Source organism: Antedon bifida, chromosome 9 (genome assembly GCF_963402885.1).
Source record: "Antedon bifida chromosome 9, ecAntBifi1.1, whole genome shotgun sequence".
NCBI lineage: Eukaryota > Metazoa > Echinodermata > Crinoidea > Comatulida > Antedonidae > Antedon > Antedon bifida.
This window is the reverse complement of record NC_136234.1, coordinates 6,199,681-6,227,267: the sequence shown is the minus strand read 5'-3', so window position 1 is coordinate 6,227,267 and position 27,587 is coordinate 6,199,681. Positions and strand designations below refer to the sequence as shown.

Genomic DNA, 27,587 nt, shown 5'->3' with positions numbered 1-27,587 from the left:
TAAAAATACTGCATTTTTTTTAAAATTGTGGCCTACTAATCCATCATTAGGGAGAAATAATAATATCTCAACACAAAAAGAACCCTAACATTAAACAAAAAGATCACAATCAAAATCAAATTAATACAGTAACAACATTAGACATTGGATCAATTTATCTATTAGGATGATATTACTAAATTTTACAATTTATTTTATTAAATAATTGAATATCAATTGAATAGCATAGAACCTGCCTTGTCAACATTTGTGGGAGGAGGGGGATATTATTTTTAATTAATAAATTGTGAAAAAAAAAACTACAGTTGATATTGTAAATGGGATTGCTAAGTATTGTATTAAAAATAAAGTATAGCGAGGAGATTATTATTTATATTAAATGTATATTATAATAATTATTATTTTAGTATAAACCACAACCATTGTACTTTTTAATTGTTTCAATTATAAATAACCAACATCAATTAGTAAGTACAGTAGTTAGTAAGTACAGGAACTAACAATATTGAATTATTTTGGTTTAGACAAAGTCTAAATTATTATTTTTAAATGAATTTTAGACATTTCATACTGTAGCTAGACTGTAAAATATTATGCAATTGATGGCATTTAAAAGATACACATTCTGACGCACGGTTTAGAAAATCAATAAGCTGGCAATATTCACAGTTTGAAATTGGCTTTAGCATCGCATTATCTTTCATGAACTCTCACTACACTACATCATAATCTATAATAATTCATAATTAAATTGGTACCATTCTGTTACTGATCTTCTGTACAACATATTAAAAATACCAATTCTAATGTCATTTTAAATAATTTATTCAGTGTAAACTGTAAAATGTAATATTATCGCTACTGTACGTTGTAATTGTATACAAAATAAAAAAAAATTTTTGAGTGGATGCATAAATGAATGCAGTTAGTTATTTAAAATTGGATGCGATATTATACAGTATATTGTCATTTCAACAACGAGGTACAAGATATACAGTATAATAAATCGCAGGTTATTGTGATGATTCATAACCAGAGTACGCCTTTCATAATAAACTAAGAGGAGACATTAAAACTATAAGAGGTAGGTTAGATAACTCCACCCCAACTTGACTCCGCCCATAATTGTTTAATACAGTTTTGGTTATTTACTTCAAATTGTTAAAAATACATTTTAAAATGTATTCAAGATAACTGGCCATTACATAAAAATTGTAAAATTTATCACTGTAGTGCGACAACAAATGCGTTGATACATAAGTTGCAACTGTCCTCCATGTACAGTACAGTATTAAAAATTACAAAATATACTATTACTGTATATAGGAATATACCATTTTCTCCATGGGTATCTATTTAATTAATTCCACGGACTAATCCAAGCAGAGACAATTCCTATTGTTATGTTTGTGAAGTAATTAACAGTGGCACTAACAATTATAGGTGAATGGTCAATAATTTTTGCATTTGACCTTGTAATAATTAGATGTACATCGAAAGATAATCAAGCCTATTTTAGGCTGGCTCAATAATGTCACTGTAGTTCTGTAATTTATACTCATAATTGATAATAATTAATTAGTTGACTCAGACAAAGTTTGTCAAATGTCTGGTACTTGTAGACATCTTGGAATGCTAACATTTAGAAACACACTTTATATACTGTAAGAGTAAAATATTGATAATCTATTTCCATTAAATACTACACTCTTCTGCTTGGGTGTGTCAAGATAATTTAAGAATTATGAAAAAAATGCATTCTTGAAAATATTCTGAATACAAAAAATAAAGATAACGTAGAAAAGCATTTAAAATAATGAATCATGGATGGTTAAAAATCTGCTTTAAATGAACCTCAATAAGAAATTTAATAAATTACCGAACATTCTAGAAAGAATACATGATATTGATGTGCTGTAGCAATTACAGTACTTACTGTATGCATATGCAATAAAACTCAGTACAATAACACAGGAAGTAGCCCTGTTATGCACATATTATATAGGTTTATATAGGTTAATGCACATCATTCAAGTATATCAATATTTTTTTTTAATTGACACAGAAACTCATTTATGAGGTTGCTTATCTAATGGTATTCTAGTCCATGATGATGTTATACCTGTAGTTTGATGTGAGAGTGATAAGGATGGAATAAACTTGATTGTCTATTGGTAAATATTGTATAAATCAGTGTAAAGTATGACAATAAAGGTTCACATCTTAAGCTCTGTCCACACTGTGACAATGTGACAAAAAAATGTGATGTACAATATATGGACATGATGAACAAACAATATTTAAAAGTATGTCATTTTAAAGTCTTTTATGTTGAACCATAGATATATTTTCTATAATATCTCTATGGTTGAACCAATAAACATAATAAGGTATACAAGTAAAAGGTATATATATATACATGCTGGTATATAACTAGAATCTACAGTACTGTGTTGTAAGCCGATTTAAACCATTTAACCTAGTTATAATACAGGTATAGAAAATACCTTTCAACCATCAACATAAAATATCCTTTAACGTAGGCCTGTTGGTTCAATATAAAAGTAAAACCATACAAGACACTCAAACAAACTTTTTATAATTTATACAGTATTCACATTCAGAAAAAAAACCTTGGATAACTTTATGTGCCGAAAAAATGTCATGTGCCTAAATATGCATCAGCAAAATTGATATTTAAAGCTCTTCAAACTTTATGTGACAAAAAATGTGATGTGCTCATATATGGACATGATGATGTCATATCACTACCATATTTTTGCATATCACACTTTTTTTTGTCAAACTACACTGATAATTTAGACAGAGCTTTAAAAATGATATTCTTCTATACACATACCTTTGCTTCTCCTAATCCAAGTTCTAATTGTTCTAAAGATTTCTCTATGATTGATGTCTTCTCCTCCATCATTAAATGCGTTTCTCCGTTGTCTTTCTTAACAGCCCGTAACGACTGGTACAGACCGTTAAGTATACTATTATGTTCATTTTTAAGCTGATCTAAGCCTTGTATAACTTCTTTAGTGTCCGATATTATATCATCCTGGGACAGTTTTTTAGATGACTGCTGATCTGGAGTAGACGGACTCGACATCGTGAGTTTTGGGTTCTACAACCACCACCCTAAAAAAATTAAAGATTAAGAATTAATATCAATAACAGTAACACTGGCACATTACTGTACTTCTGATCAATGTTAAACTTATTTATAGTATAGTATTTAAATGCGACCACTAGCTCCTTATTGCCCAGCCTAGCTAGGAATTGGAGTAATGTTTATCGCAAATAGCTTGATTTCGCGAGGAACGTCATGGCACAATGCATGATGGGAAGGTTTCGTCACATATGTACAAACAACAAACCACATATGTACGCATTGTGACGTTTCCTCCCAAATCCTTTCCACCATGAGTCGCGCATGCTATTTGCGACAAACCTTATGGATGGAAGATGATTAGGCCTAGGCATATCAGTATCATTATGACATTAGTTAGGCCGTACTAGCTAGACTATCATATCACTTTTTTACTTTAAAAAACATCTAATTTTATCAACAATTACCACGATTCTTTGTTTTAAACATAAAATAAAAATCGGATCTTATATTTCTAAAACTTGTTATATTTTTATTTAAATAATATTAGATTTATCAAGATAACATATAGCCCAGATAGTAGGCCTACTATTTAATATGAAAAGAGGCGTGACCCGGTGTTTTCTGAGCAGGCTCAGATAGACCAACGTTGACGTTGTCTCTCCACTTCTACAACAGGGAAAACGACGACTCCGGCGGAGAGCCTTCTGGACACTACGCCCAAAAACTTGCTTTATAATAACATATAAATATCACTATACCTTTCAAGATTGCCTTCTATAAGTGAAACAGATTGCGTAAGTGTAGCTTATGACATATTCTTTTGATTTCTTGGTCAAATTTCGCTATTTGATGACTACTTTTCTAACCAAATTGAGATATCTCTCGCTCTCTGCTCCCCGTGAAATTTACCCAGAATGCTATTTAGAATGAGGGAGGGCGTACATCACAAAAATGCAATTGTCAGATCAGAGAAATTTAAAAACCAAATGGACCATGCTCAATTTTTAATATTTGTAGAAATGTTTGCCTATTATGTTATTCATCGAATGTGTTGTTTTGGTTAATACTATTAAATCGATACTTTATAAATTATAATAAAAAATATTTATTCTTCACCATAATTATACAATACAAAGAACGAACTTTATACTTTACAGTTTACACTAAGATAAGTTTATATTAGACTGTGCTGTAAGTGTAATTGCATGCTGAATTTATAGGTCTGATTTTATTCACTAAACTGAAGGCATGATAAGTGTTAAGATTACCATTATCATTTTAAGTTAATCAAGATATTAAACAGTTAAGAAATGACACATCATTTGGTGAGTATATGGTAAAAGAAAAGGCTAACATTGGCCATCCATGCTCCCCAAAATGGGTTACTGTATTTAAGTACACACAATAAATAAACGTCGCCGTGTATGTAGTTTTGGATAAATTGAGAGGAAGTGATCATTACAGACAAAACTACACGTATTTTGGGCGACAAAATAAATATTAGGTTATTTTACAACTTTATACAAAGTCTACTAACGTGTTTTATTATAATCAAATTTCTGTTAATAGATTATACTGTATTAATATTGCTTTAATGAATTTATTAATCTAGATAGTGCTAGTCAGGCTAGGCCTAGTATCACCACGCGACGTTCGCTGGCGTTCCATGAAAAACGTGTTCGATAAAAGTTTAACAGCAGCGCCCTCATAATTTAAGTAAAAGTTAAAGTACAGACTTTGAATAGACCATTTTGCATTTAACAAAAAAAAATGTTTAAAATAATTCTTTCATAGGTACAATATATCTTTAATTTACATTTTATTTATTTTACATTTTAGAATCTACAATTTTCATCATGAAGTCAATCTTTACGCACCTTTATGTTGCTAGACGATATGTGTATCATAATAGGTGTATATCCAACTTCATCAGACCCAATCAGGAAGAACATATTTTTTTGACCAAGAATAAAATAAACAGAAATGTATACGCATCTATTAGAAATCTCGAATCAAATAGTTGTAATATTTTTAATGGTCGAAAGTGTTCAAACAATGCAATAGAAAAACCTGTAAAACGAGGCAAAGTGTTGAATGACACAATAGAAAAACCAGATACGTATTTATCTAAGGATGAATGGATGAAAATAAAACTAGTGTGGGATGAAGATAATCGTCTGAATCTTAAATCTGGAAGGATGGTGTTTGTGGAAAAAGCAATGTCACTTATTTGTCGCAACAAATCGTGGCAACTAGCAAACTCGCTGTTTCATTTCGCTAACAGCATTGGTTTCAATCCAACGAAATCATTTATGAACAGTTATTTATACATTTGCGTAGCTGCTGAAAAACGCGACGAAGTGTTAAGTATCTGCGATTGGTTCTCAAATAATTCTACCGTGTTGGACGCAGCAATTTTAAAGAATATCGTAAATGGTTTATGCTTGACTGACCGCTGGAAAGAGTCGCTGACATTTATCGAAACGGCAAAAGGAACAATTAACGTATCCAATAGTGCGGTGAACTCTGTCGTCTGCTGTGCTTGCTCGCATAAAGAGTATGACCTTGTGGATGACCTTATTGATCAAATGATATCAGATAAAATGCTTATCGTTGATAAAACAATAATTGCTCTGCTCACAACTTACGATGGGATTACAGACGATGTAGAATGGGGTCAAAAATGTAAATGTATGATAGAGAAATTATTTATGTTGTTCCGAGATGAGAGACTACTGCCCTCTATGGTTGTCGGGGAAGCTCTAAAAGAATGGTTCAATAGGTCTGTAAGATTTTTTAAGATGACTATATACTTTATTTGTTTTATTTTTATTTCAACAATATTTTACGAGGGTGGTCCATCCAGCCGAAGTCTTGTGAAGAAGTTAGTGGACTCAAACCTGCAAAGAGCTAGTGGACTGAAGATCAATTCTTGTATTCTGTCTGTAAATTGAAAAATACAACATAACAATTTCTTTTCCGCTTCTTATTTCTTGACAGAAGTACTTTTGAGCGATGGGAAAGTGAGATTATAAAGATAGACAACCGACACAACTGTCCACGATGTTCTTCACCTCTAGAGAAACTTGAACTAACTGATGCAGAATTTAAAAATCTGCATGAGCAAGTGATTAAAAAAGTAAGATTATATATTCTCATTTTGTAAGATGAGATTTGAACCAGAAGCTTGGGATCGGTAGCGGAGCATCAACTTCACTCTACCGCCTAGATTATTCAAGGAAATCAGTTTCTATGTATTGTCCTGTATAATTGTATTGTTGTGAGGGCCCCTAATGATCAGCTTCGGCTGTATAGACAACCCTCATTAAATATTGTTGAAATAAAATAAAATCTTTTTTTTCTTTCATTTTCAGGTAATTCAGGGAACTGACATCTTTAGAAAAACATCTCCGCAAGAACTACAAGCATTCATGCAATTTGTGGATAAAGGCGCCCCCTATGACGTCGTTATCGATGGCCTCAATGTAGCATATGTTCAGTTTAATAAAACTTTACGCAAATCACTACTTGTAGGTTTAATTGGTCTGACAGACAGTTCCAAAGTTTTGACTTTATATTAGTTAAAAGTTAAATATTTTTGCACATATGGTGTTTCATACGTATACTACTTGAGTTTGTATTTCAGAAGAACATCGAAAAACCTCGACTTGGGGACAAGTCTAAGGTTTAAAATGCATCTATATTAAAGTACAGTGTTAAGTGTACCCTATGAATTTGCCAGGATGAGCGTGTTTAATATTTTTCTTAAATAATGATCTTTTTAATTCATTAATATCAAAAAGATTTAATTTAATAATTTGCTTTTCCTCAGCTTCTGCAAGTAGTTCAGTATCTCGTGGAAACCCGCGGCTACAAATGTTTAGTTCTTGGAAGACATCACATGATAAAAAAGTGGAACAAATTTGACATGCAGAAACTGATGGATTGCGCCGATTGCTTTTTTACAGAGGATATGTAAGTGTGTTAAGCTCTGTCTATACCATCAAACTTTATGTGCCAAAAAAATGTTATGTGCCTAAAAATGCATCAGCAAAATTGATATTTAAAGCTCTTCAAACTTTATGTGAAAAAAAAAAAGTGATGTACCCATATATGGACATGATGATGTCATATCACTACCATATTTTTGCACATCACATTTTTTGTCAAACTAGTTTGATAGTGTAGACAGAGCTTTTAGCCTTTCAAAAGGACCAAAATTAGGAGGGTGCCCAAGGAGCTTTTTTTGCGTGAATAATTGTCCTAACCTAGTATAATCAAATGCACAATGAGTCCTTTTTTATTTTTACAGGTCGGAAGACGACCCGTACATGTTATATGCTACGCTACATAGTGGTCCAAAAGCGGTATTTGTTACACGCGACATGTTGCGCGACCACAAGGCGCTGTTCGATCACAAGACGCACGTGTGTTTTATTAAGTGGCAGCGAGGACATCAGTTGGCCTTCATCAACTTCAAAAGAGGTCGACCGCATTTTAAGGTTTGTTGATGAATTAAAATAAATGATAATTGTGAGATAATGGATTAGATGTTTGTTCTTAACACTCCCCGATACACTTCGGTCATCACATGACTAGCTTACCTGGATAAACCAACATAGGCCTTTTCTCCTTCGATGGAAGAACATGTTGAAAAGTAAAAATATTCTTGGTATTCCCCCTCCAAGACAGTGGTATCATCCATGTAATTGAGAATGCTTGTGAAACAATGTGCAGGTTATTCTGGTTGGACCTCCAGATCACTAGCCTACCATTCACTAGCCCCACCTGAGAATAACTTGTACATTTCTTTGCAAGTGTTCTCAATATACTGAATATTCCATACAACTGCATCACTGTGAATACAATTTATAGACCTCACTTATCTAATAAAGTGGACATGATGCATTTAAAGTGAATACCGTTATTATTTAGTCTTGCAGAGTTGAAGATACCATTACACAGACTACAGGTGACACATGGCATATACCACTTGACGCTAAAGACAACCAATTTGCATATCAGCTACCAACCACCTGGCTTTGCGCTAAACGATTGTAAAAATGTAGAAACACGATTTTTTAAAAAAATGACATAAAGCAACCAGCTTGTTTGTCTGTCTATTTTAAGTACCATACTTAATTTAAGAAATCATTTATCGGACAGTAAAATATACAACTTATTATTCTATATAAATGTGAAGTAATCAGCACTTGCTTATGATTTCAGTTGGGTGCTTATTATACCAAAGTGCTTGCTTATTTAGGCAGCCTCAAAATATTTGAGCAACTTAAATGAACTAATATGTAATGTGTAATATTAATAATCACCTACGGCAGTTTTACATCATTTGTACCATGTGGATATAAACCTATGGGGACCCTGAACAATATTTTTATATAAAGTTTATGTATAGGTTTTTTATTATCTCCTGTTGTTACTGTATATTAAAGGTTATAATTTATGCTAAAGTGTAAAGTACAAAAAAAATCCCCTAACAATGGGTTTAATTCAAACTAATAAATTGTATAAAATATACAAATAAAATAACCATTAAGACAAAAGAAAAAGTATATTATTATTATTAGTTCAGGAAAATAGATCAACTATAAAGGCTTTAATATAAAATAATTTAATTAAGAGATTACTGGCGATTGGCCTTAGGGCAGTATATTAACAACACACCATAAAATAATAATATAAATTTTACGAGGTAAAAAAAATTGTGAATTAAAAAAAAACCAATAAATAATATATATTTAATTGGAATATACTTCTCTAGCTTACTGTTTACCAATAAATAGTATGCCACATAATGGCATTCCGGATAAATTCCAAAAATAGACACATAAAATAATGATTCCTAAACTCTTTAAACCAACTTTTACTAGAACGCAATAAGTATAGGCTCCCAATTATCATTTTTTTGTTCAATTTACAATTAACACTACCACCAAATATTTAATAAATAATTAACATTATTTCCCTCATAAAAACTTAAGTTAAAAAAAGCATAACAAGATAATTTTTGCGTAATATATTTGTTAAAATTAATTTGTCTTGGTTATTTTCAGTTACATCCTCCACACACTAGGGAGCTTTTAATTTGCGACGACCTACATGTTAATTATGCGCATGCAGGATGACCTAATTATATCATCATGTTAATTATGCGCATACAGGACACCTAATTAAAGCATCATGTTAATTATGCGCATGCAGGGAAATTGATACTTGATTCCTCAACAAAGTTTTGGTGGATACTAGGTCCAGATGAAAAACAACACAACATGCGTTGGTCGTAGGTCATTACAAATTGAAAACTCCATAATATCATCAATTTACAATATACAACCCCCCCACCCACCACCCCCAATGGTATACACTGTATTGCCTCCACATACAAACCAGTCTGTGACCGTTTCTTAAATATATATAACTGCAAGATAATTCTTTTAAATAAATAACGTTAGTATTAAAAATTTACAAAATTGGAAAGGTAACCTATTTAAAAACCCCAAACAAACAGTATATAAAAAATCCCAAAATACTTTAAATCTATCAATTATTTTTGTGAAAGTTTTCTATAATTTCAAATTTTGTTTGATCCGCTAATTCTTTGTTCAGACGCTGAAGAAACAGGTTTTTTAACTTTTCTAGCCTTGGCATAAATTTTAAGAAACAGAGCTATAAAAACGATAACAATGCCGACAAATCCCATAAATGATACGGGATGTCCGTAAATCATGCATGAAAGTAAGATGGCAAGCGCCTGTCTTGTGGTCATTATGATTGTGAAGATGACCGCCCCAAATCGAGATATCGTATAAAATATAAACAACTGACCAGTAGCAGAGCAAATAGATAAAAGAAGAACATGATACGCAAAGGTACTATATTTAAGAATAAAACCTGACGCTTCAAGAAAGCCGCCTTGCTCTATCAACGACCAGCTTGTGAATATGCATGAAAACAGATTCACCCCAAACATGGCTTGGATGCTGGACATTTTATGTTTATTAAATAACTCTGCTTGCCAATTTGATGTGAAACTATCAAATACCATATAACCCATAAGAATGACAACCCCAGATGCGGTTGTGACCGCTGACCCGCGACTTTCCTCTCCCTGAGATAACAAAAACACAGTCACGCCTAGTGAAATCATACCAGCGGTTATGTACTCGTAAAACTCGAAAGTTTTATTTGAGACAACCTTACCCATCAGCATCACAGGAATGATTTTAGAAGCCTTCGCCAGGACTTGTGTCGGGAAACTGACGAACTTTAACGCTTCGTATTGGCACCAACTACTCATTATATTAGACAATGAACAGTAAGAATAACGATAAAGCGGCGTAGTGTGAGGCTTTTGAACGGAGAAAGACATTATACACCACGCGGTAATCAACGCCAGTATACGATTCATAAAGACGAGGAATTGCGAGTTCTTGAACTTCTCTCCTGGGTTGTTTTCGTCTTTGCCGTATTCGTGAGCCATGATTCTTTCTTGAAGCACGCCCCACGTTAAGTACGAACCTTGTAATCCCGCAACACATATCAACAGGATCAACCAACCTGGAATCTGAATGGTAGAAACAGTAACAATGATGATGGAGAGAGCTTACATTATTCAGAGATGGTTTTTAAGTGGGTATTGAAATCAGTCTGAGAGAAAAATTAGTTTGATAAAAAAAGTGTGATGTGCCCAAATTTGGTAGTGATATACCCAAATACGGTAGTGATATAACATCATGTCCATATATAGGCACATTAAATTTTTTTGTCAAATAAAGTTTGATAGTGTAGACAGAGCTTTACAGTGTTATGATTTGAAATAAAATAAAAACTTACCGTAGACTTTTTAGTTGTTTGTTCTGTATCCTCACCCAGGTTGACATCAGCGTCTTGGCCTTGTACGCAAGATTTTACAACGTTATAAAAGCACCCATGTCCTGCTAGTAGAAACAAATCAAGAGCTTAAGACTAGTTATTTTAAACAGAAATCCTGACACGAGTTTTAACATGAGTTGCTAAAGCCCTGTCTACACTATCAAACTAGTTTGACAAAAAAAGTGTGATGTGGTCATATATGGTAGTGATGTGACACCATCATGTCATTTGTGTAGACAAGGCTTTAAGAACAGTTTCCAACTAACAAATGTCCTCATTTTTGTTTGGTGCATGTCAATCATACCCACCTCCTTTATCTAGATATCCACTCGAACGTATATACTTGATTACGATCCAAGCAGGGAAAATCACTGAAGCATAACCAAGTAGGTTAAAGATGAGTCGCACCAGCCAGAAGTCTGTCCATTGGTAGTCGGCTGGTTTGACCTCTAACTTGACCTGTTCATTCACGACAGCCTCCTCCTCAGCTCCATGGATGTAGGATACTACAAACACCAATATGGTGTAAACAATATAAACAAACCTCATTCTATGAATAAAAAAAAAATGTATGTTTATTGTTTATATATACAGTATAGCTTAGTACTTAAAGTTAATAACTACATTTGTTTGCGCTTCGAGGTTTTAAGTTATGTTGCCAACCAGGGTAAATGCAATCATCCGCACTACAGAGTGAGTTACAACAAGGATTCCCTTTTTGTTCGCCAAGGCCGTGGCGTAGTTAGGGCCTATAGGTCTATTTATTAAGTAAATATGAATGGTTATAATTATATCTCATTCCTAGCTAGTAGATAGTAGTAGGCCCTATCCTATTTCTATACATAATTTGTATTTTACTTTACATGTATTGAAGTAGGCCTAAGGTAGGTACCTGCAACTTATGGTGACACGCCCCTTTTTGATGTCGCCAAAAAAGTGTGACCTGATATTCAGTTCGCGCTGAAGGTCCTTTTTTAAAAAAATCTTTAAAATTACTTCTGGTTGGCTAATGATGATTATTGGTACCAAAATGTCAACAGGAAGTTGTTCTACTGCTGGGAAATTTTTTCTTTTCTTTTCTGATGTTTATTTCATGAGTTACAACGATTCGAAAATATACCTCATCAAAACACGTCTTTTTTTCATAAAAAATGAGTTAGTCCATTATTTTCATGTTTCAGTCCATATACTACATGCTATTACGATTATTTTGACATAAGTTTTGTGTATATTGATAGATGTTACAATGGAATTTTTAGATGTTGAAATTTTGTATTTTTTCCACATGTTTACCTAGAGTAGCATAGCATATAGGATGTTGTGTTAACGCAGGGATGTATCTCCCTGGTTAAAGAATAGGCCTTTGACGGTCTATGTCGACTCCTTTGTATACATAATATATTTCACTCTAAATCACTCTAAATATGTTTTAAAAAGTAGGAAATAAAATAAAACAATGTTTGATTTATAACATTCAATTATGTTTTGGTACTAAAGTTGTTAGAATACAGCGATTTTAAAGATTGCAAATAAATATTTTTCATTAATAACAATAACCCGTATGAATATTAGTACGCTAGGTTGTCAGTTTACAATGCGGCCAATCAGAGTGCGTGTTTTTACCCAAGCTGGTGTAGATTATGATTTTGTACTGTACAATGAAGCAACTATTTTTGTTTATTTCTTTCAGGTACTGAATATCATTTGTATGTTTGTTTAATCGTATAATATACTATTTTTGGTGAAAGTATTTTAATTGAAACTGGGGGTTGGTGTTGTCAGAGGGTAGGGAAAAAGTTGTTATAAAGTAATTGGATTTGGGTGTGCAAGTATAGTATGTTTGTTTGTGAATATCAATTCAATTGTCAGAAGGTAGGGAAAAAGTTGTTATAACGTAAATGGGTTTGGTTGTTGTTGAGAAGAGGTAGATTCATGTTTGGAAAAATAATAAATTTAAATAATAATTTTAAAACAATTTTTAAGAATATTGCACTTCATTGCCACACTTTTTGTGCCTATACTGATTTTTTATGAAAAAAAAACATTAAAAAAATTATAAAAAATTACCATGTTGACGAATTTTAATTATTTTTGTGTTATTAAATTTATATTTTTTTCCTTCATTTTTTGATGTATGACTCGATCTGTTTCAATAAGTTTGAATTTTCATGTAGAGTTACTAGTAGAGATGAAGTAGGCCGAGGCCGCCATCCGGCTAAGCTTAGCTAGATCCGCCTAGACATCCGAGCTAGGCTAGGCCTAGCTAGCTGGGCAAGCTAGGCCTAGTAGCCTAGTCTAGCTAGGCCCTAGGCTAGGGCCTAGCCAACTCCCGGCGGTCCCCTCTCCTCTCGGCTACTACTAACCCCTACTACTAAAGGCTAGGCCTAGCTAGTAAAAAGCCTAGATAACTACATAGTTTGGATATACCAACAAATTAAGTATTGTTATAATTTCATGTTTATAACTTTACCTTCTGGTCTAGCTACTGTAGGCCGCCTACCCGGTTTTATACAAATCGTACGTACGCCGTACACGTAGCAAACTCACACGACGACGACGCCAGAGAGGAGAGGTAGTAGGCGATTACTACTATGGAACGCTGTTACTGCCTTCTGTGGAACATTTTAACGGGCGCGCTCTGCATGCTGGCGACCGCATTCACTACTATGAAACGCCGTACTGCTTTCTGTGGCGTACTACCAAATGGTGAAAAAAAATGTGACGATGGCAAAATAGCAAAACGTAATAAATAAAGTATACGTCAATACAAATAATGAAGCCGAATACAAAAGCACCGAATAAATGAATGAATTTTAAGATATTGCCTGAAAACTGAGTGGTTCATGCAACGCTTTTTTTGTCTAAAAATAAGCAAATAATAGCATAGGCTACTTTGGACTATTGTAAGATTATATATATATAATATTAATATATACATATCCCATGAATGGAGCTCAAATCACACCATTTGGATATTGTGTTTAATATTTTTATCATTATAATTAGGCGTTATTTCTTCAATACCATTTTTTATTCTATCGCTTACTGAACCATTAAAAGACCAGAACGGTAAATTTGAAAACACGTGAATGGCAATTGAACGTAGGCCTATATGTGAATATATTTTTTGTTGAAAATGTAAAATTACCAAAATCTAAATACAACAAAAACAAGAGCATTAATAGACTTAGACTTGGTGTAGATAACTACAGTAGAACCCCTCCTTTGAAACACACCCTTATTCAGGGCACACCCCTATTCAGGGCACACCCCTATTAAGGGCACACCCTATTAAGGGCACACCCCTATTCAGGGCACACCCTTATTAAGGGGACAAATGTTTTTTGTAAAATAAAAGTAGCGTAAGCCTTAAAAGAAAAAAAAGGTTTATAATTTAAATGAGCACAAGGTATAGGCCTATCGACTCATAATATTGTTGCATGCTGGTTGTTTCACGTACATAGAAACTGATTCACATTTCACATGCGTATTCTGATATAACCACTCACTGTAGCCTATAGGCCTAGTATATGGATTTCTCAATCCCCCAGGCTAGAGCACCATATGTGAAATATTGGTCCACGAACAAGGTTCAACTCCTGTGTCAATACGCGTGGGAAGACCTAAATAAATCACGTTGATAGTTTTGACTGATAATTATCTTAAATAAATTTACAATTGTCTAAACTAATCATGTTGAACAAACCCTCCATGTTGTTTTGGAACGGTTGTGGTACAAACGTTATATTATAGACATTTAGGCCTACACAATTTTCACAGATTTTCACAATATGTCAGGAAACCCACCACCTCGATACTAAGGATTATCAACACTCTTTCACTGTATATTTCGACAAAATGTAGGCGCCCTGTTTGTCAATAAACAAGTAAGTTTTAACATTTTTATTACAAGAAATTGACGTGTATAGCGCTTAGGTTTCGAAACATTGACGCTTTATAAATCCAGGATATGATTATTATTTGTGTGGATATTTTCTGATATACTTTTATTGAAATGCTATATTTTATCTTTATGTGCTACTTGGTAAGCGGATTCACAGGCTCTTGTCATAGGGATTTAGTTCCCCTTGTGTTCTCTGCCACTTACTGTGTAGTTGTTTGTTTGTTGTTGTTGTTGTTTTATGATTGGCAATAAAGAATAAGAATAAGAATTATTATTAAATCAACTTTATTCATTGTCAGTGGCAAGTGGATTGGCATGGGGACTGTGTGCAGTGGGTACAGTGCTTTTGATTTGCTCGCTTATTCTTATTTGGAGGCTATACTCAAAGAGGCGGTCCCGCCACAAGGAGAAGGAGCAACTTATTGGTTAGTGATCATCATCTATATATTATTGCTACTAAATTTGTCGCGTAATTTTACGTATCTTCTCCGAAACCGCTGAATACTTACTCACATTTTAGGCACACTGATGTTTCTTGATGGGCCGCACACGATAGACTATATCACTTTTCTAAATTTTAAAGATAAACACTACAAAAAGGCAAACAATAACAGTAATTTGACGTCTCAGCGGCCATGTTTCGCGATCTGTCACGTCACGTATCAACTACGCAACATCACCTGTTGTGTACCGCCATGGCCGGATCTACAAAAACCAAATAAAACAGTGTTTAGTAGTCTCGGCAGCCCGGCCAACCGTATTGACTGATCGCGTCGTTGAAGTTTTAATTAATTACACCTATCCTTTGAACAAAATGAATTTCGTAAATCACGGTAAGATCAGTGAGTAAAACGCCGTGGCCATTGATATCAATGCTCAGTACACTATTCGAGTTAGTTCGAATCCGCGAAATGTGTAAATAATAAGTATAGCAAAAAATCAATACTAGACAACACATACAAAACGAATCCAAATATTACGATCAGTTGAGTTTCAATTACGTCATTGCGTTGCTTCCAAATGGAAACCAGACTATAGTCATTGATATACTTGCTGTAACCTACTATAAATAATCTTTTACTTTTTAAAATACAAAGTAAAATTATTCTTTCATTTCTACTTCAATTGGATCTGGTTTAGCCCACTCTTGCGGCTTATCAGTACCAAAAATGAGTAGTAGCAGTAAACCAAGCAGTTGAAGAGCAGCAACAGTCCAAAATACAACTCTCCATTCAAACAAAGTATTCTGAAAAAAAAACAACCGGTGGCACATAATGTTATATAGCTGGCGCTGTACTGGGCGCCGTGGCACATAATGTTATATAGCTGGCGCTGTACGGGGCGCCGTGGCACATAATGTTATATAGCTGGCGCTGTACGGGGCGTCGTGGCAGAGCCATATATAGAGAGAGTTACGACTTCGAATGGATTAGAAGCCATGTTTGTGTCCAACTATTCCTATGTAGCGTATGGAGTTCAGTCTTTTGTTTTGAAAATGTATAACGTTCAAAAGGCTTTAATTATCGAATTTAATATCAAAACAATCAATTTGTTTAAATGTTTTTGTTAAAATAATAAAAAAATTATAAAGTTACTGCGAACATGGTTTTAAACAACAAAAATAGCAATTTCGGAACGGCTCTGGTTGTGCGCTCCATGCACGCTCTACGCGTGCGCGTTTAGTTTGTACAGCGATTCTCTATAGTAATGCATTGTTTTTACATTTTCTTGTTTAAAATCATGTTCGCAGTTACTTTATGATTTCGTTATTATCTTGACAAAAGCCTTTAAACAAATTGATTGTTTTGATATTAAATTCGATATTTAAAGCCTTGTGAATGTTATACATTTTTAAAGCAAATGACTCGACTCCATACGTTACATAGGCATAGTTGGACACAAACATGGCCGGTGTGCACACCACGTGACTTTCTAAAATCCGTGAACGCAATGCCGTAACTCTCTCTCTATATATGGCTCTGCGTCGTGGCAGAGCCATATATAGAGAGAGTTACGACTTTGAATGGATTAGAAGCCGTGTTTGTGTCCATCTATTCCTATGTAGCGTATGGAGTTAAGTCCTTTGTTTTAAAAATGTATAACGTTAAAAAGACTTTAACTATCGAATTTAATATCAAACAATCAATTTGTTTAAAGGTTTTTGTTAGAATAATAACGAAGTTATAAAGTTACTGCGAACATGATTTTAAACAACAAAAACAGCTTTAATCCATTCAATTTCCGACTCTTTCCAATAAATTGCTCTGTGCGCTCCATGCACGCTCTACGCGTGCGCGTTTAGTTTGTACAGCGATTCTCTATAGTAATGCATTGTTTTTACATTTTGTTGTTTAAAATCATGTTCGCAGTAACTTTATAGTTTCGTTATTATCTTAACAAAAACCTTTAAACAAATTGATTTTTTTGATCTTAAATTCGATATTTAAAGCCTTGTGAAAGTTATACATTTTAAAAGCAAAGGACTCGACTCCATACGCTACATAGGCATAGTTGGACACAAACATGGCCGGCGTGCACACCACGTGACTTTCTAAAATCCGTGAACGCAATGCCGTAACTCTCTCTATATATGGCTCTGCGTCGTGGCACATAATGTTATAGCTGGCGCTGTACGGGGCGCCGTGGCACATAATGTTATAATAAATAGCTGGCGCTGTACGGGGCGCCGTGGCACATAATGGTATATAGTTGGCGCTGTACGGGGCGTCGTGGCAGAGCCATATATAGAGAGAGTTACGACTTCGAATGGATTAGAAGCCATGTTTGTGTCCAACTATTCCTATGTAGCGTATGGAGTTGAGTCTTTTGTTTTGAAAATGTATAACGTTCAAAAGGCTTTAATTATCGAATTTAATATCAAAACAATCAATTTGATTAAAGGTTTTTGTTAAAATAATAAAAAAAATGATAAAGTTACTGCGAACATGATTAAAAACAACAAAAATAGCAATTTCGGAACGGCTCTGGTTGTGCGCTCCATGCACGCTCTACGCGTGCGCGTTTAGTTTGTACAGCGATTCTCTATAGTAATGCATTGTTTTTACATTTTGTTGTTTAAAAATCATGTTCGCAGTAACTTTATGATTTCGTTATTATCTTAACAAAAACCTTTAAACAAATTGATTGTTTTGATATTAAATTCGATATTTAAAGCCTTGTGAATGTTATACATTTTTTAAGCAAATGACTCGACTCCATACGCTACATAGGCATAGTTGGACACAAACATGGCCGGTGTGCACACCACGTGACTTTCTAAAATCCGTGAACGCAATGCCGTAACTCTCTCTATATATGGCTCTGCGTCGTGGCACATAATGTTATATAGCTGGCGCTGTACGGGGCGTCGTGGCACATAATGTTATATAGCTGGCGCTGTACGGGGCGCCGTGGCACATAATGTTATATAGCTGGCGCTGTACGGGGCGTCGTGGCACATAATGTTATATAGCTGACGCTGTACAGGGCGTCGTGGCACATAATGTTATATAGCTGGCGCTGTACGGGGCGCCGTGGCACATAATGTTATATAGCTGGCGCTGCACGGGGCACCGTGGCACATAATGTTATATAGCTGGCGCTGTACGGGGCGTCGTGGCACATAATGTTATATAGCTGGCGCTGTACGGGGCGTCGTGGCACATAATGTTATATAGATGGCGTTGTACGGGGCGCCGTGGCACATAATTTTATATAGATGGCGCTGTACGGGGCGCCGTGGCACATAATGTTATATAGCTGGCGCTGTACGGGGCGCCGTGGCACATAATGTTATATAGCTGGCGCTGCACGGGGCGCCGTTCGTAAATTACAGTTTGTATCAAAATATGCAATAATAAAAAGTAAACGATGGAATTTTTGTACAGAGAATGTGTGTAACAAAAAGCAGAAATATAAATCTTTTTAGCAGTCAAAGTGTTAATTTACATGTTACATTTGATTGTTTTATACTGTATTTTTGATATTGTTTGTTCTTCTTACTATACTATGCACAGAAGGCCTATACATGGCCTTTGTTTGGGCATGCTTTTACCACTGATTTTGATAGAGGGTGCTTTTTCCGAACCTTCTCATTTACGAACGCCAGTCAGACCAAGGGGTACGAAATGAGACGGTCGACTGTATATTATATTTCTTTTTCTTACGTTTGTACGTGTTAGCAATCCTAGGAAGGTTGGTGCAATAAATCCTGCACAGCTTCCAAGCGAAATCATAATGCCAATTACTATTCCTGAATGAAGAGGTGCAATATCCATAACATTGGAATTGATTCCAGAAAATTTAAATCCATAAAGACCAAACGCAGAGACCATGAGGACCACTGAAAGCGTTTAACTGTTCTGAATGTACCCCAGTGCTACGATGAGGACAGATGAAACACCAAAGCCTGAGAAGAGATAATAATTTAAGCTCTGTCTACACTATCAAACTTTATGTGACAAAAAAATGCGATGTGCCCACATATGGACATGATGATGTCATATCACTACCATATTTGGGCACATCACATTTTTTTGTCGTAGTGTAGTAGTGTAGACATGACTTTAGATTCCACCGTGAAAGTGTGACCCAAATGAGGGGGGTGGGGGGCATTGGTTGGGTTGTCGGTATAAGTTTATTACTTCGATACTGCGTGGGACGTGGGTCTTCTTTTAACACACATAATACTATTGTTATCTTTTATTTTAACGACAGTAAACCATTTTACTCTTTGATAAATATTAACAATAATAACAATACCTTTCTATATACTCACCAAAAACATGAAGTAATCTCCGAGTTCCAATTACACTTAGTTTTTCGCGCGAAATCAAATAGTCTGCGAGAAACCCACCGATAACGCTCATACAAAACATACAGATGTGAGGAGCAATGTTTAATATTCCAGACTGTATAGAAATATAATATTAATAATACAAATATAATATTAATAATACAAATATAATATTAATAATACAAATAATATAATCGCACTCTTACCTGCTGCCGAAACTTACCATTTTCATATCGAATTTTAATATTGTTTTTAAAAACATTGGAATCTCTACAAGAAGGAGAAAGTATCCAAAATCGAATGAGAACTGAGCGAGACACAGAGATAAAACAGGCGCTGACTTAATCAATCTCTTCCAGGGAACAGCATACTTCACCTAGTCAGAAGAAAATACAAATATATATATATAAACACAACAGGCACAGAACATTAATTCTAAACCGCCCGGTGATATTCTGAAATTTAATTAATTTGAAACGATAAAGATGGAGAAATCGGTGAGAATGAGAAAATTGAGTTGACTATTGACAATTGGTCAAATCCCTTACGTAACGTTATGTCGTTGTGTCGCTAGCGTAAAGCGTGGTTCCCACTAGAACGCAACGCAGCGACGTATCGACGCATCCATTAATTTGTTTTCCCCCGCCTGCGTGAAATCAAACCTGCGATGTTTGCAGCACTATTGCGTCGTCGGTTCCCACTTGTGATTACGCAATACAGCACTTTGCGTCAATACGTCGCTGCGTTACGTTGCGTTGCGTTCTAGTGGGAACCACGCTTTAGAAAGCAACGCAACTGCACGTTATCTAAACTGTGATTTGTAAACTCACTTGCGTTGCGCGCACGTCTTTGAGTTGCGCGCCGTTCTTGCGTTACGCCCACGTTCATGCGCTGCGTCCATTTAATGGTGGAATTACGGGTTAATTAAACGGGTTCATATGCTAAAGCTTGGTTCCCACTAGCGACGCAACGTAACGCAACCTACGCAACGGAAGAAAATGCCCTTCCAATAATTGTGTTTGTCCCCGCCTGCGTGAAAAATCAAACCTGCGATATTTGCAGCACTGTTGCGTCGTCAGTTCCCACTTGTGATTATGCAATACATCACTTTGCGTCGATACGTCCGTGTGTTGCGTTCTAGTGGGAACCACGCTTAACGTACTATTTAACACATTTAGAGAACATCATTTAACTATCATCAACATGACATTGTGGTTGACTTTTTTTCTAGCATCTTTTCCAACAATGGTTTACTTGTACTCAACTCAAACACGGCGGCGGTATATTGGATCATAGACACGGCGCCGTCATAATGTTTTAATAAATTCCAAACAGAATTAGACATTAAATCCATGTGGCAAATCGTATTGTTTGGTGGAATTAATTAATTACGGGTTAATTAAACAGGTTCATAATCAACATGTGGTTTACTTTTTTCTATCATCTTTTCCAACAATGGTTTACTTGTATTCAACTCAAACACGGCGGCGGTATATTGGATCATAGACACGTCCGTTATAATGCTTTATTAAATTCCAAACAGAATAATTATTAGACATATTTAATCCATGTGGCAAATCGTATATTTAAAAAAACCATCTAATTAATTGCAAAGACAACATGCATATTCAACAAAAACCGGTTACAGGGGCACATTTCGTGAATAATGCTTGATTTCCACTAGAGACGTAACACAACGTAAGTGAGTTGACCAATCACAAGCAATGGATTATTCGAACTGTCGCTTGTGATTGGTTAACTCGCTTAAGCTTGGTTCGCACTAGCGACGCAACGTAACGCAATCTACGCAAGAAAATGCCCTTCCACTCATTGCGTTTGCCCCCGCCTGCGTGAAATCAAACCTACGATGTTTGCAGCACTATTGCGTCGTCGGTTCCCGCTGGTGATCACGCAATACAGCACTTTGCGTCGATACGTCGCTCTAGTTGGAACCACACTTTACGTTGCGTTTACGTCTTTGCGTTACGTCCTAGTGGGAACTAAGCTTAAGAGGGAGAGGGTGCGAATCTGGTTAAATCATTTGTACATACTGATGGTTTCTGTTTCGACTGTATGCCTATTTTCAATCCCAGGATACACCATAAAAAACACCAAATAACACCACACGTTCCTGTAAAATGGAACACACAGATATTTGTGTTGACGACGTACATATACAATACATAACAATATATAACAATAACTTAACTACACTTATTGGAATCATATATTAATCATATCATATTGGTGCATGTCATATCCACCCGATTCTTTGATTTATCCAGGATTACACAATCAGGTAAAAGAAAACCTGTTGTGCATTGTGGTCCTGTCTTGAATACAAACAAATCAGGGGAAAAATTGTTTAGTTTTGTGAGACAAAAAATTAGATCGATATTTAGTTTTGAATGAAGCAATATTGTTGGGAAATATTTTTAATTTCAGTTGGTAGGTTATTCCATATTTTAGCGCCTACAACTTTGTGAACGATTTCATCTTACTGATGGTATAGTAGGGTGTTATTATTTATTATTTAGCTCTAGTCCACGTGTCAAGTGAGTATGATTATCATCGCCATTCAGCTCAATTTCGTTTAATAATCTCGTTGGTGGAACAAGGCCGTGAACACATTTATTCATTAAGCTCTGTCTACACTATCAAACTAGCAACAACAGTGTGATGTGCCCAAATATGGTAGTGATATAACATCATCATGTCCATATATGGGCACATCACATTTTGATAGTGTAGACAGAGCTTTAGACCAGCTAGGGATAGATCTATTCTCTCTTCAAAATTCTTGTTGCTGTATCTAAATTTGCCCAGTAGGCCTATCATATTATAAATATTTCATAACATCACATGTGTTTCACTCCTAATCACACCCCAATTTCAGTGCTGTATCTAGATAGGCCTATATTTTTTCTGCTGTACGTACTGCTGTTTTTTTAAAGAGTTTTTTTTTTATTGTGGTGTCTTTTTGTTATTCAAACTTACCATATAAGTAAAACGTTGATGGCCAACCCCCGCCTAGGAACGAATTCGATGAACACAACAAGACGGAGACATAACTGGATATAATTGGTCCAACACTCGAACCTAAGAACAATGAATGAAATAAGTTTTCCTAGCCTGCGTGATACGTATGGCAAATAGCATCACTCTTCTTTGTAATTAAACGCAATATAACGCTAAATACAGTGGGATTATATATAATAATTCTCTTCGTTACGTGTTTAGAATCATTTACGTCCTTTCGTTGCGTCGCTAGTGGGAATCAAGCTTTAAGCGTGCTTCCCACTAGCGACGCAACGTAACGCAACGCAGCGATGTTTTGACGCAAAGTGCTGTATTGCGTAATCACAAGTGGGAACCGACGACGCATCAGTGCTGTAAACATCGCAGATTTGATTTCACGCAGGCGGGAGAAAACACAATTATCGGAAGGGCATTTTCTTACGTTGCGTAGATTGCGTTACGTTGCGTCTCTAGTGGGAACCACGCTTTAGAACCACTTACGTCATTTCGTTGCGTCCAGTGGGAACCAAGCTTTAGAACCACTTACGTCCTTTCGTTGCGTCCAGTGGGAACCAAGCTTTATACAGATGAGGTTCACGTCGTGGAATCCCTTCACAAAGGAACCAGAGCCATGTGTTTGAATATGGCTCTGGCTAAAACATACCTGAACAAGCAACTGCCAACAGTGTAGTGCGTTCGTCTACTTCTGACCAATTTTTTATCATAACTAACAATGCTGGAATTGTAAAACCCTAGAGAAGATAACAGAAAACAGGTTGAATTTCAAGACTTGTAGCCTAATAGAAAGGTTACGATTCTACACTACACAATACTTTCTAAAAGTGTTACGAGTTTGTTACGACATTTTAAAAACAATATTTTACAGAAATGGAATTAGGCAATCTCAATGAATACTCTACCTGTCCAATGCCATCAATAGTTCTGGTAAAAATTAAAAACCCAACTCCGATGTTTGCAACGGACGGTGCTGCTAATGTGGCTAGAGATGAGAGTAGTATTCCAGTCATAAAAACAAGATGACCACCGAAGCGCCCAACTAGCCAACCTCCAATAAAAGGAGTCACTGTATAGCCATAGTAAAATGAGCCAAGAATGGCTTGTTGTGTTGCCATGCTCCAGTCAAACACACGCGCATCCTGCAACATTAAAGAAACATTGATTTATTTCTAAAGCTCTTCTACACTATCAAACTAGTTTAACAAAAAAGTGTGATGTGCCCAAATATGGTGGTGATATCCCTAAATATGTCCACATACGGGCACATTACATTTTTTGTCACATACAGTTATATAGTGTAGACAGAGCTTAATTAGGTTTACCAATAAAAAAGGTGTCATCTGCCTTCATCACATTGTTTTGGTCCTTCCCACTTGGACGTAGTGCGCAACGCAAAGACGAAGCGCACAACGCGAGTAATTATTTTGACCAATAACGACGCGATGGATCCAATACTGTCGCTTCTGATTGGTCAAATCACGTACTTGCATTGTACCTACCTACTACGTGCGTACGTCATGGCATTGCGTTCAAGTGGAGCCGAGTTTTAGTAGATTTTTTTTAAATCGAGTTTATCACAAAACAAATGGAAAAGTCACTGTAATGTGGTTCACAGTAAATTATAATCAATAATAACAAGATTTACCCTATCTACTACTGTTGAATTCGTATGATTTTGTGGATGGGCCACCATAGCTAAGATCGCAACACTCCAGTTCACTCGAATAGCATAGATTAAAACATTCCCAACAAAACATAACAACGTAATTACATAGCGAATCTTCCGTTTGGGCGGAGTATCTTAAAAAAAAGAATACCAACATCATCAAATTAATACAGTCATATATAGCAGCAGTACCGTAGCCTATGTTTGTATCATCTTCATCAGTTCTACAATCAACATATTGATTATTACGGAACTAGGAGGCCTACCTAGAAGGCCTACTTTTAAGTAGTGACTGTGTGAACTAGTCACTGAGGACTGGCTATGAAAGATAACATGCAGCTATAACTAAATAGCAGTAACTCAATAGCATAGCTATATCTAAATAGCAGTAACTCAATAGCATATAGCTATATCTAAATAGCAGTAACTCAATAGCATATAGCATATCTAAATAGCAGTAACTCAATAGCATATAGCTATATCTAAATAGCAGTAACTCAATAGCATATAGCTATAACTAAATAGCAGTAACTCAATAGCATATAGCTATATCTAAATAGCAGTAACTCAATAGCATATAGCTATAACTAAATAACAGTAACTTAATAGCATTATAGCTATAACTAAATAGCAGTAACTCAATTAGCATGTAGCATATCTAAATAGCAGTAACTCAATAACATATAGCATATCTAAATAGCAGTAACTCAATAGCATATAGCTATATCTAAATAGCAGTAACTCAATAGCATATAGCTATATCTAAATAGCAGTAACTCAATAGCATATAGCTATATCTAAATAGCAGTAACTGAATAGCATATAGCTATAACTAAATAGCAGTAACTCAATAGCATATAGCTATATCTAAATAGCAGTAACTCAATAGATAGCTATATCTAAATAGCAGTAACTGAATAGCATATAGCTATAACTAAATAGCAGTAACTCAATAGCATATAGCTATATCTAAATAGCAGTAACTCAATAGATAGCTATATCTAAATAGCAGTAACTCAATAGCATATAGCTATAACTAAATAGCAGTAACTCAATAGCATATAGCTATATCTAAATAGCAGTAACTCAATAGATAGCTATATCTAAATAGCAGTAACTGAATAGCATTATAGCTATAACTAAATAGCAGTAACTCAATAGCATATAGCTATATCTAAATAGCAGTAACTGAATAGCATATAGCTATAACTAAATAGCAGTAACTCAATAGCATATAGCTATATCTAAATAGCAGTAACTCAATAGATAGCTATATCTAAATAGCAGTAACTGAATAGCATATAGCTGTATCTAAATAGCAGTAACTCAATAGCATATAGCTATAACTAAATAGCAGTAACTCAATAGCATATAGCTATAACTAAATAGCAGTAACTCAATAGCATATAGCTATAACTAAATAGCAGTAACTCAATAGCATATAGCTATAACTAAATAGCAGTAACTCAATAGCATATAGCATATCTAAATAGCAGTAACTCAATAGCATATAGCTATAACTAAATAGCAGTAACTCAATAGCATATAGCTATATCTAAATAGCAGTAACTCAATAGCATATAGCTATAACTAAATAACAGTAACTTAATAGCATTATAGCTATAACTAAATAGCAGTAACTCAATTAGCATGTAGCATATCTAAATAGCAGTAACTCAATAACATATAGCATATCTAAATAGCAGTAACTCAATAGCATATAGCTATATCTAAATAGCAGTAACTCAATAGCATATAGCTATATCTAAATAGCAGTAACTCAATAGCATATAGCTATATCTAAATAGCAGTAACTGAATAGCATATAGCTATAACTAAATAGCAGTAACTCAATAGCATATAGCTATATCTAAATAGCAGTAACTCAATAGATAGCTATATCTAAATAGCAGTAACTGAATAGCATATAGCTATAACTAAATAGCAGTAACTCAATAGCATATAGCTATATCTAAATAGCAGTAACTCAATAGATAGCTATATCTAAATAGCAGTAACTCAATAGCATATAGCTATAACTAAATAGCAGTAACTCAATAGCATATAGCTATATCTAAATAGCAGTAACTCAATAGATAGCTATATCTAAATAGCAGTAACTGAATAGCATTATAGCTATAACTAAATAGCAGTAACTCAATAGCATATAGCTATATCTAAATAGCAGTAACTGAATAGCATATAGCTATAACTAAATAGCAGTAACTCAATAGCATATAGCTATATCTAAATAGCAGTAACTCAATAGATAGCTATATCTAAATAGCAGTAACTGAATAGCATATAGCTGTATCTAAATAGCAGTAACTCAATAGCATATAGCTATAACTAAATAGCAGTAACTCAATAGCATATAGCTATAACTAAATAGCAGTAACTCAATAGCATATAGCTATAACTAAATAGCAGTAACTCAATAGCATATAGCTATAACTAAATAGCAGTAACTCAATAGCATATAGCATATCTAAATAGCAGTAACTCAATAGCATATAGCATATCTAAATAGCAGTAACTCAATAGCATATAGCTATAACTATAAATAGCAGTAACTCAATTACTCTAGTAGCTAGATCAACTTTCGTATGCACTTTTAGGTTATTATATAGGCCTAAACATTTTCATATTTTGCGGCTTAAACGCTTTTGATAACCAAGACCAAGCTTTAATAATGCCAAATACATTTTTATTTTCTTACCTTTACGTTGTAAAATCGGTTGTTTCTCAATCTGTTTCTGTGTCTGCTTCATGGTCGGCAATCAAGACTATTTAAAATGAATAATACAACTCTAATGTAATAGTGGCATCGGCATTTGGCCGCATTAGTCAAGCATTGAAACATCTGTAAAAACCTTACAGAAATTTAAAACATACGGTATTTTTTTGTTGCTAATGTGACTAGAGATGAAAGTAGTATTCCAGTCAGTAAAGTTAGATAGTGTAGACAGAGCTTAACGCAACGCAAGTGATTTGACCAATCACAAGCGATGGATTATTCGAACAGTCACTTGTCATTGGTCAAATCGCTTGCGTTGCTTTAAGCGTGGTTCCCACTTGCGATGCAACGTAACGCAATCTACGCAACGTAAGAAAATGCCCTTCCAATAATTGTGTTTGCCCCCGCCTGCGTGAAATCAAACTTGCGATGTTTGCA

The 27,587-nt window shown here is 34.8% G+C and overlaps 4 protein-coding genes across 14 annotated transcripts in view; 1 reads left to right on the top strand and 3 right to left on the bottom strand.

The window, feature by feature from the left end:
- Positions 1-4,011, bottom strand: part of LOC144851658 (kinesin light chain-like) — a 29,812-nt gene extending 25,801 nt beyond the window's left edge. For all 9 annotated transcript variants that reach the window (XM_078709225.1, XM_078709228.1, XM_078709230.1 and 6 more), the window contains exons 1-2: positions 3,877-4,011; positions 2,861-3,144 (exon numbers count right to left, since the gene is read on the bottom strand). In XM_078709225.1, coding sequence (XP_078565351.1) covers positions 2,861-3,115 — 255 coding nt within the window. In that variant the 5' untranslated portion in view covers positions 3,116-3,144; positions 3,877-4,011. The remainder of the gene's footprint in view (positions 1-2,860; positions 3,145-3,876) is intronic.
- A 948-nt stretch (positions 4,012-4,959) lies between these two features.
- On the top strand, positions 4,960-8,193 carry LOC144851664 (mitochondrial ribonuclease P catalytic subunit-like). The gene is made up of 6 exons (XM_078709238.1): positions 4,960-5,900; positions 6,119-6,257; positions 6,493-6,648; positions 6,951-7,093; positions 7,431-7,620; positions 8,054-8,193. Exons 1-6 carry the CDS (start codon positions 4,975-4,977, stop codon positions 8,177-8,179), a joined length of 1,680 nt encoding a protein of 559 aa, XP_078565364.1. The 5' UTR covers positions 4,960-4,974; the 3' UTR covers positions 8,180-8,193.
- A 33-nt stretch (positions 8,194-8,226) lies between these two features.
- On the bottom strand, positions 8,227-13,619 carry LOC144851669 (adenosine 3'-phospho 5'-phosphosulfate transporter 1-like). 3 transcript variants are annotated; one of them, XR_013614202.1, is made up of 5 exons: positions 13,482-13,619; positions 11,320-11,561; positions 10,973-11,073; positions 9,306-10,703; positions 8,227-9,265 (listed from the first exon to the last, which is right to left on the bottom strand). XR_013614202.1 is itself a non-coding variant. In XM_078709245.1 (4 exons), the coding sequence occupies exons 2-4, from the start codon at positions 11,558-11,560 to the stop codon at positions 9,711-9,713; spliced, it is 1,335 nt and encodes a 444-aa protein (XP_078565371.1). In that variant the 5' UTR covers position 11,561; positions 13,482-13,619; the 3' UTR covers positions 8,227-9,710. The 3 variants fall into 3 exon arrangements, 1 of the variants encoding a protein (XP_078565371.1); XR_013614203.1 differs by lacking the exon at positions 13,482-13,619 and adding an exon at positions 11,662-11,702 and having other exon boundaries at positions 11,320-11,604; XM_078709245.1 differs by having other exon boundaries at positions 8,227-10,703.
- Positions 13,620-16,017: 2,398 nt separating this feature from the next.
- On the bottom strand, positions 16,018-27,183 carry LOC144852265 (sialin-like). The gene is made up of 8 exons (XM_078710041.1): positions 27,132-27,183; positions 24,392-24,546; positions 23,649-23,885; positions 23,393-23,480; positions 22,708-22,809; positions 21,762-21,841; positions 19,934-20,086; positions 16,018-16,161 (listed from the first exon to the last, which is right to left on the bottom strand). The coding sequence occupies exons 1-8, from the start codon at positions 27,181-27,183 to the stop codon at positions 16,018-16,020; spliced, it is 1,011 nt and encodes a 336-aa protein (XP_078566167.1).
- Between the last annotated feature and the right edge of the window lie 404 nt (positions 27,184-27,587).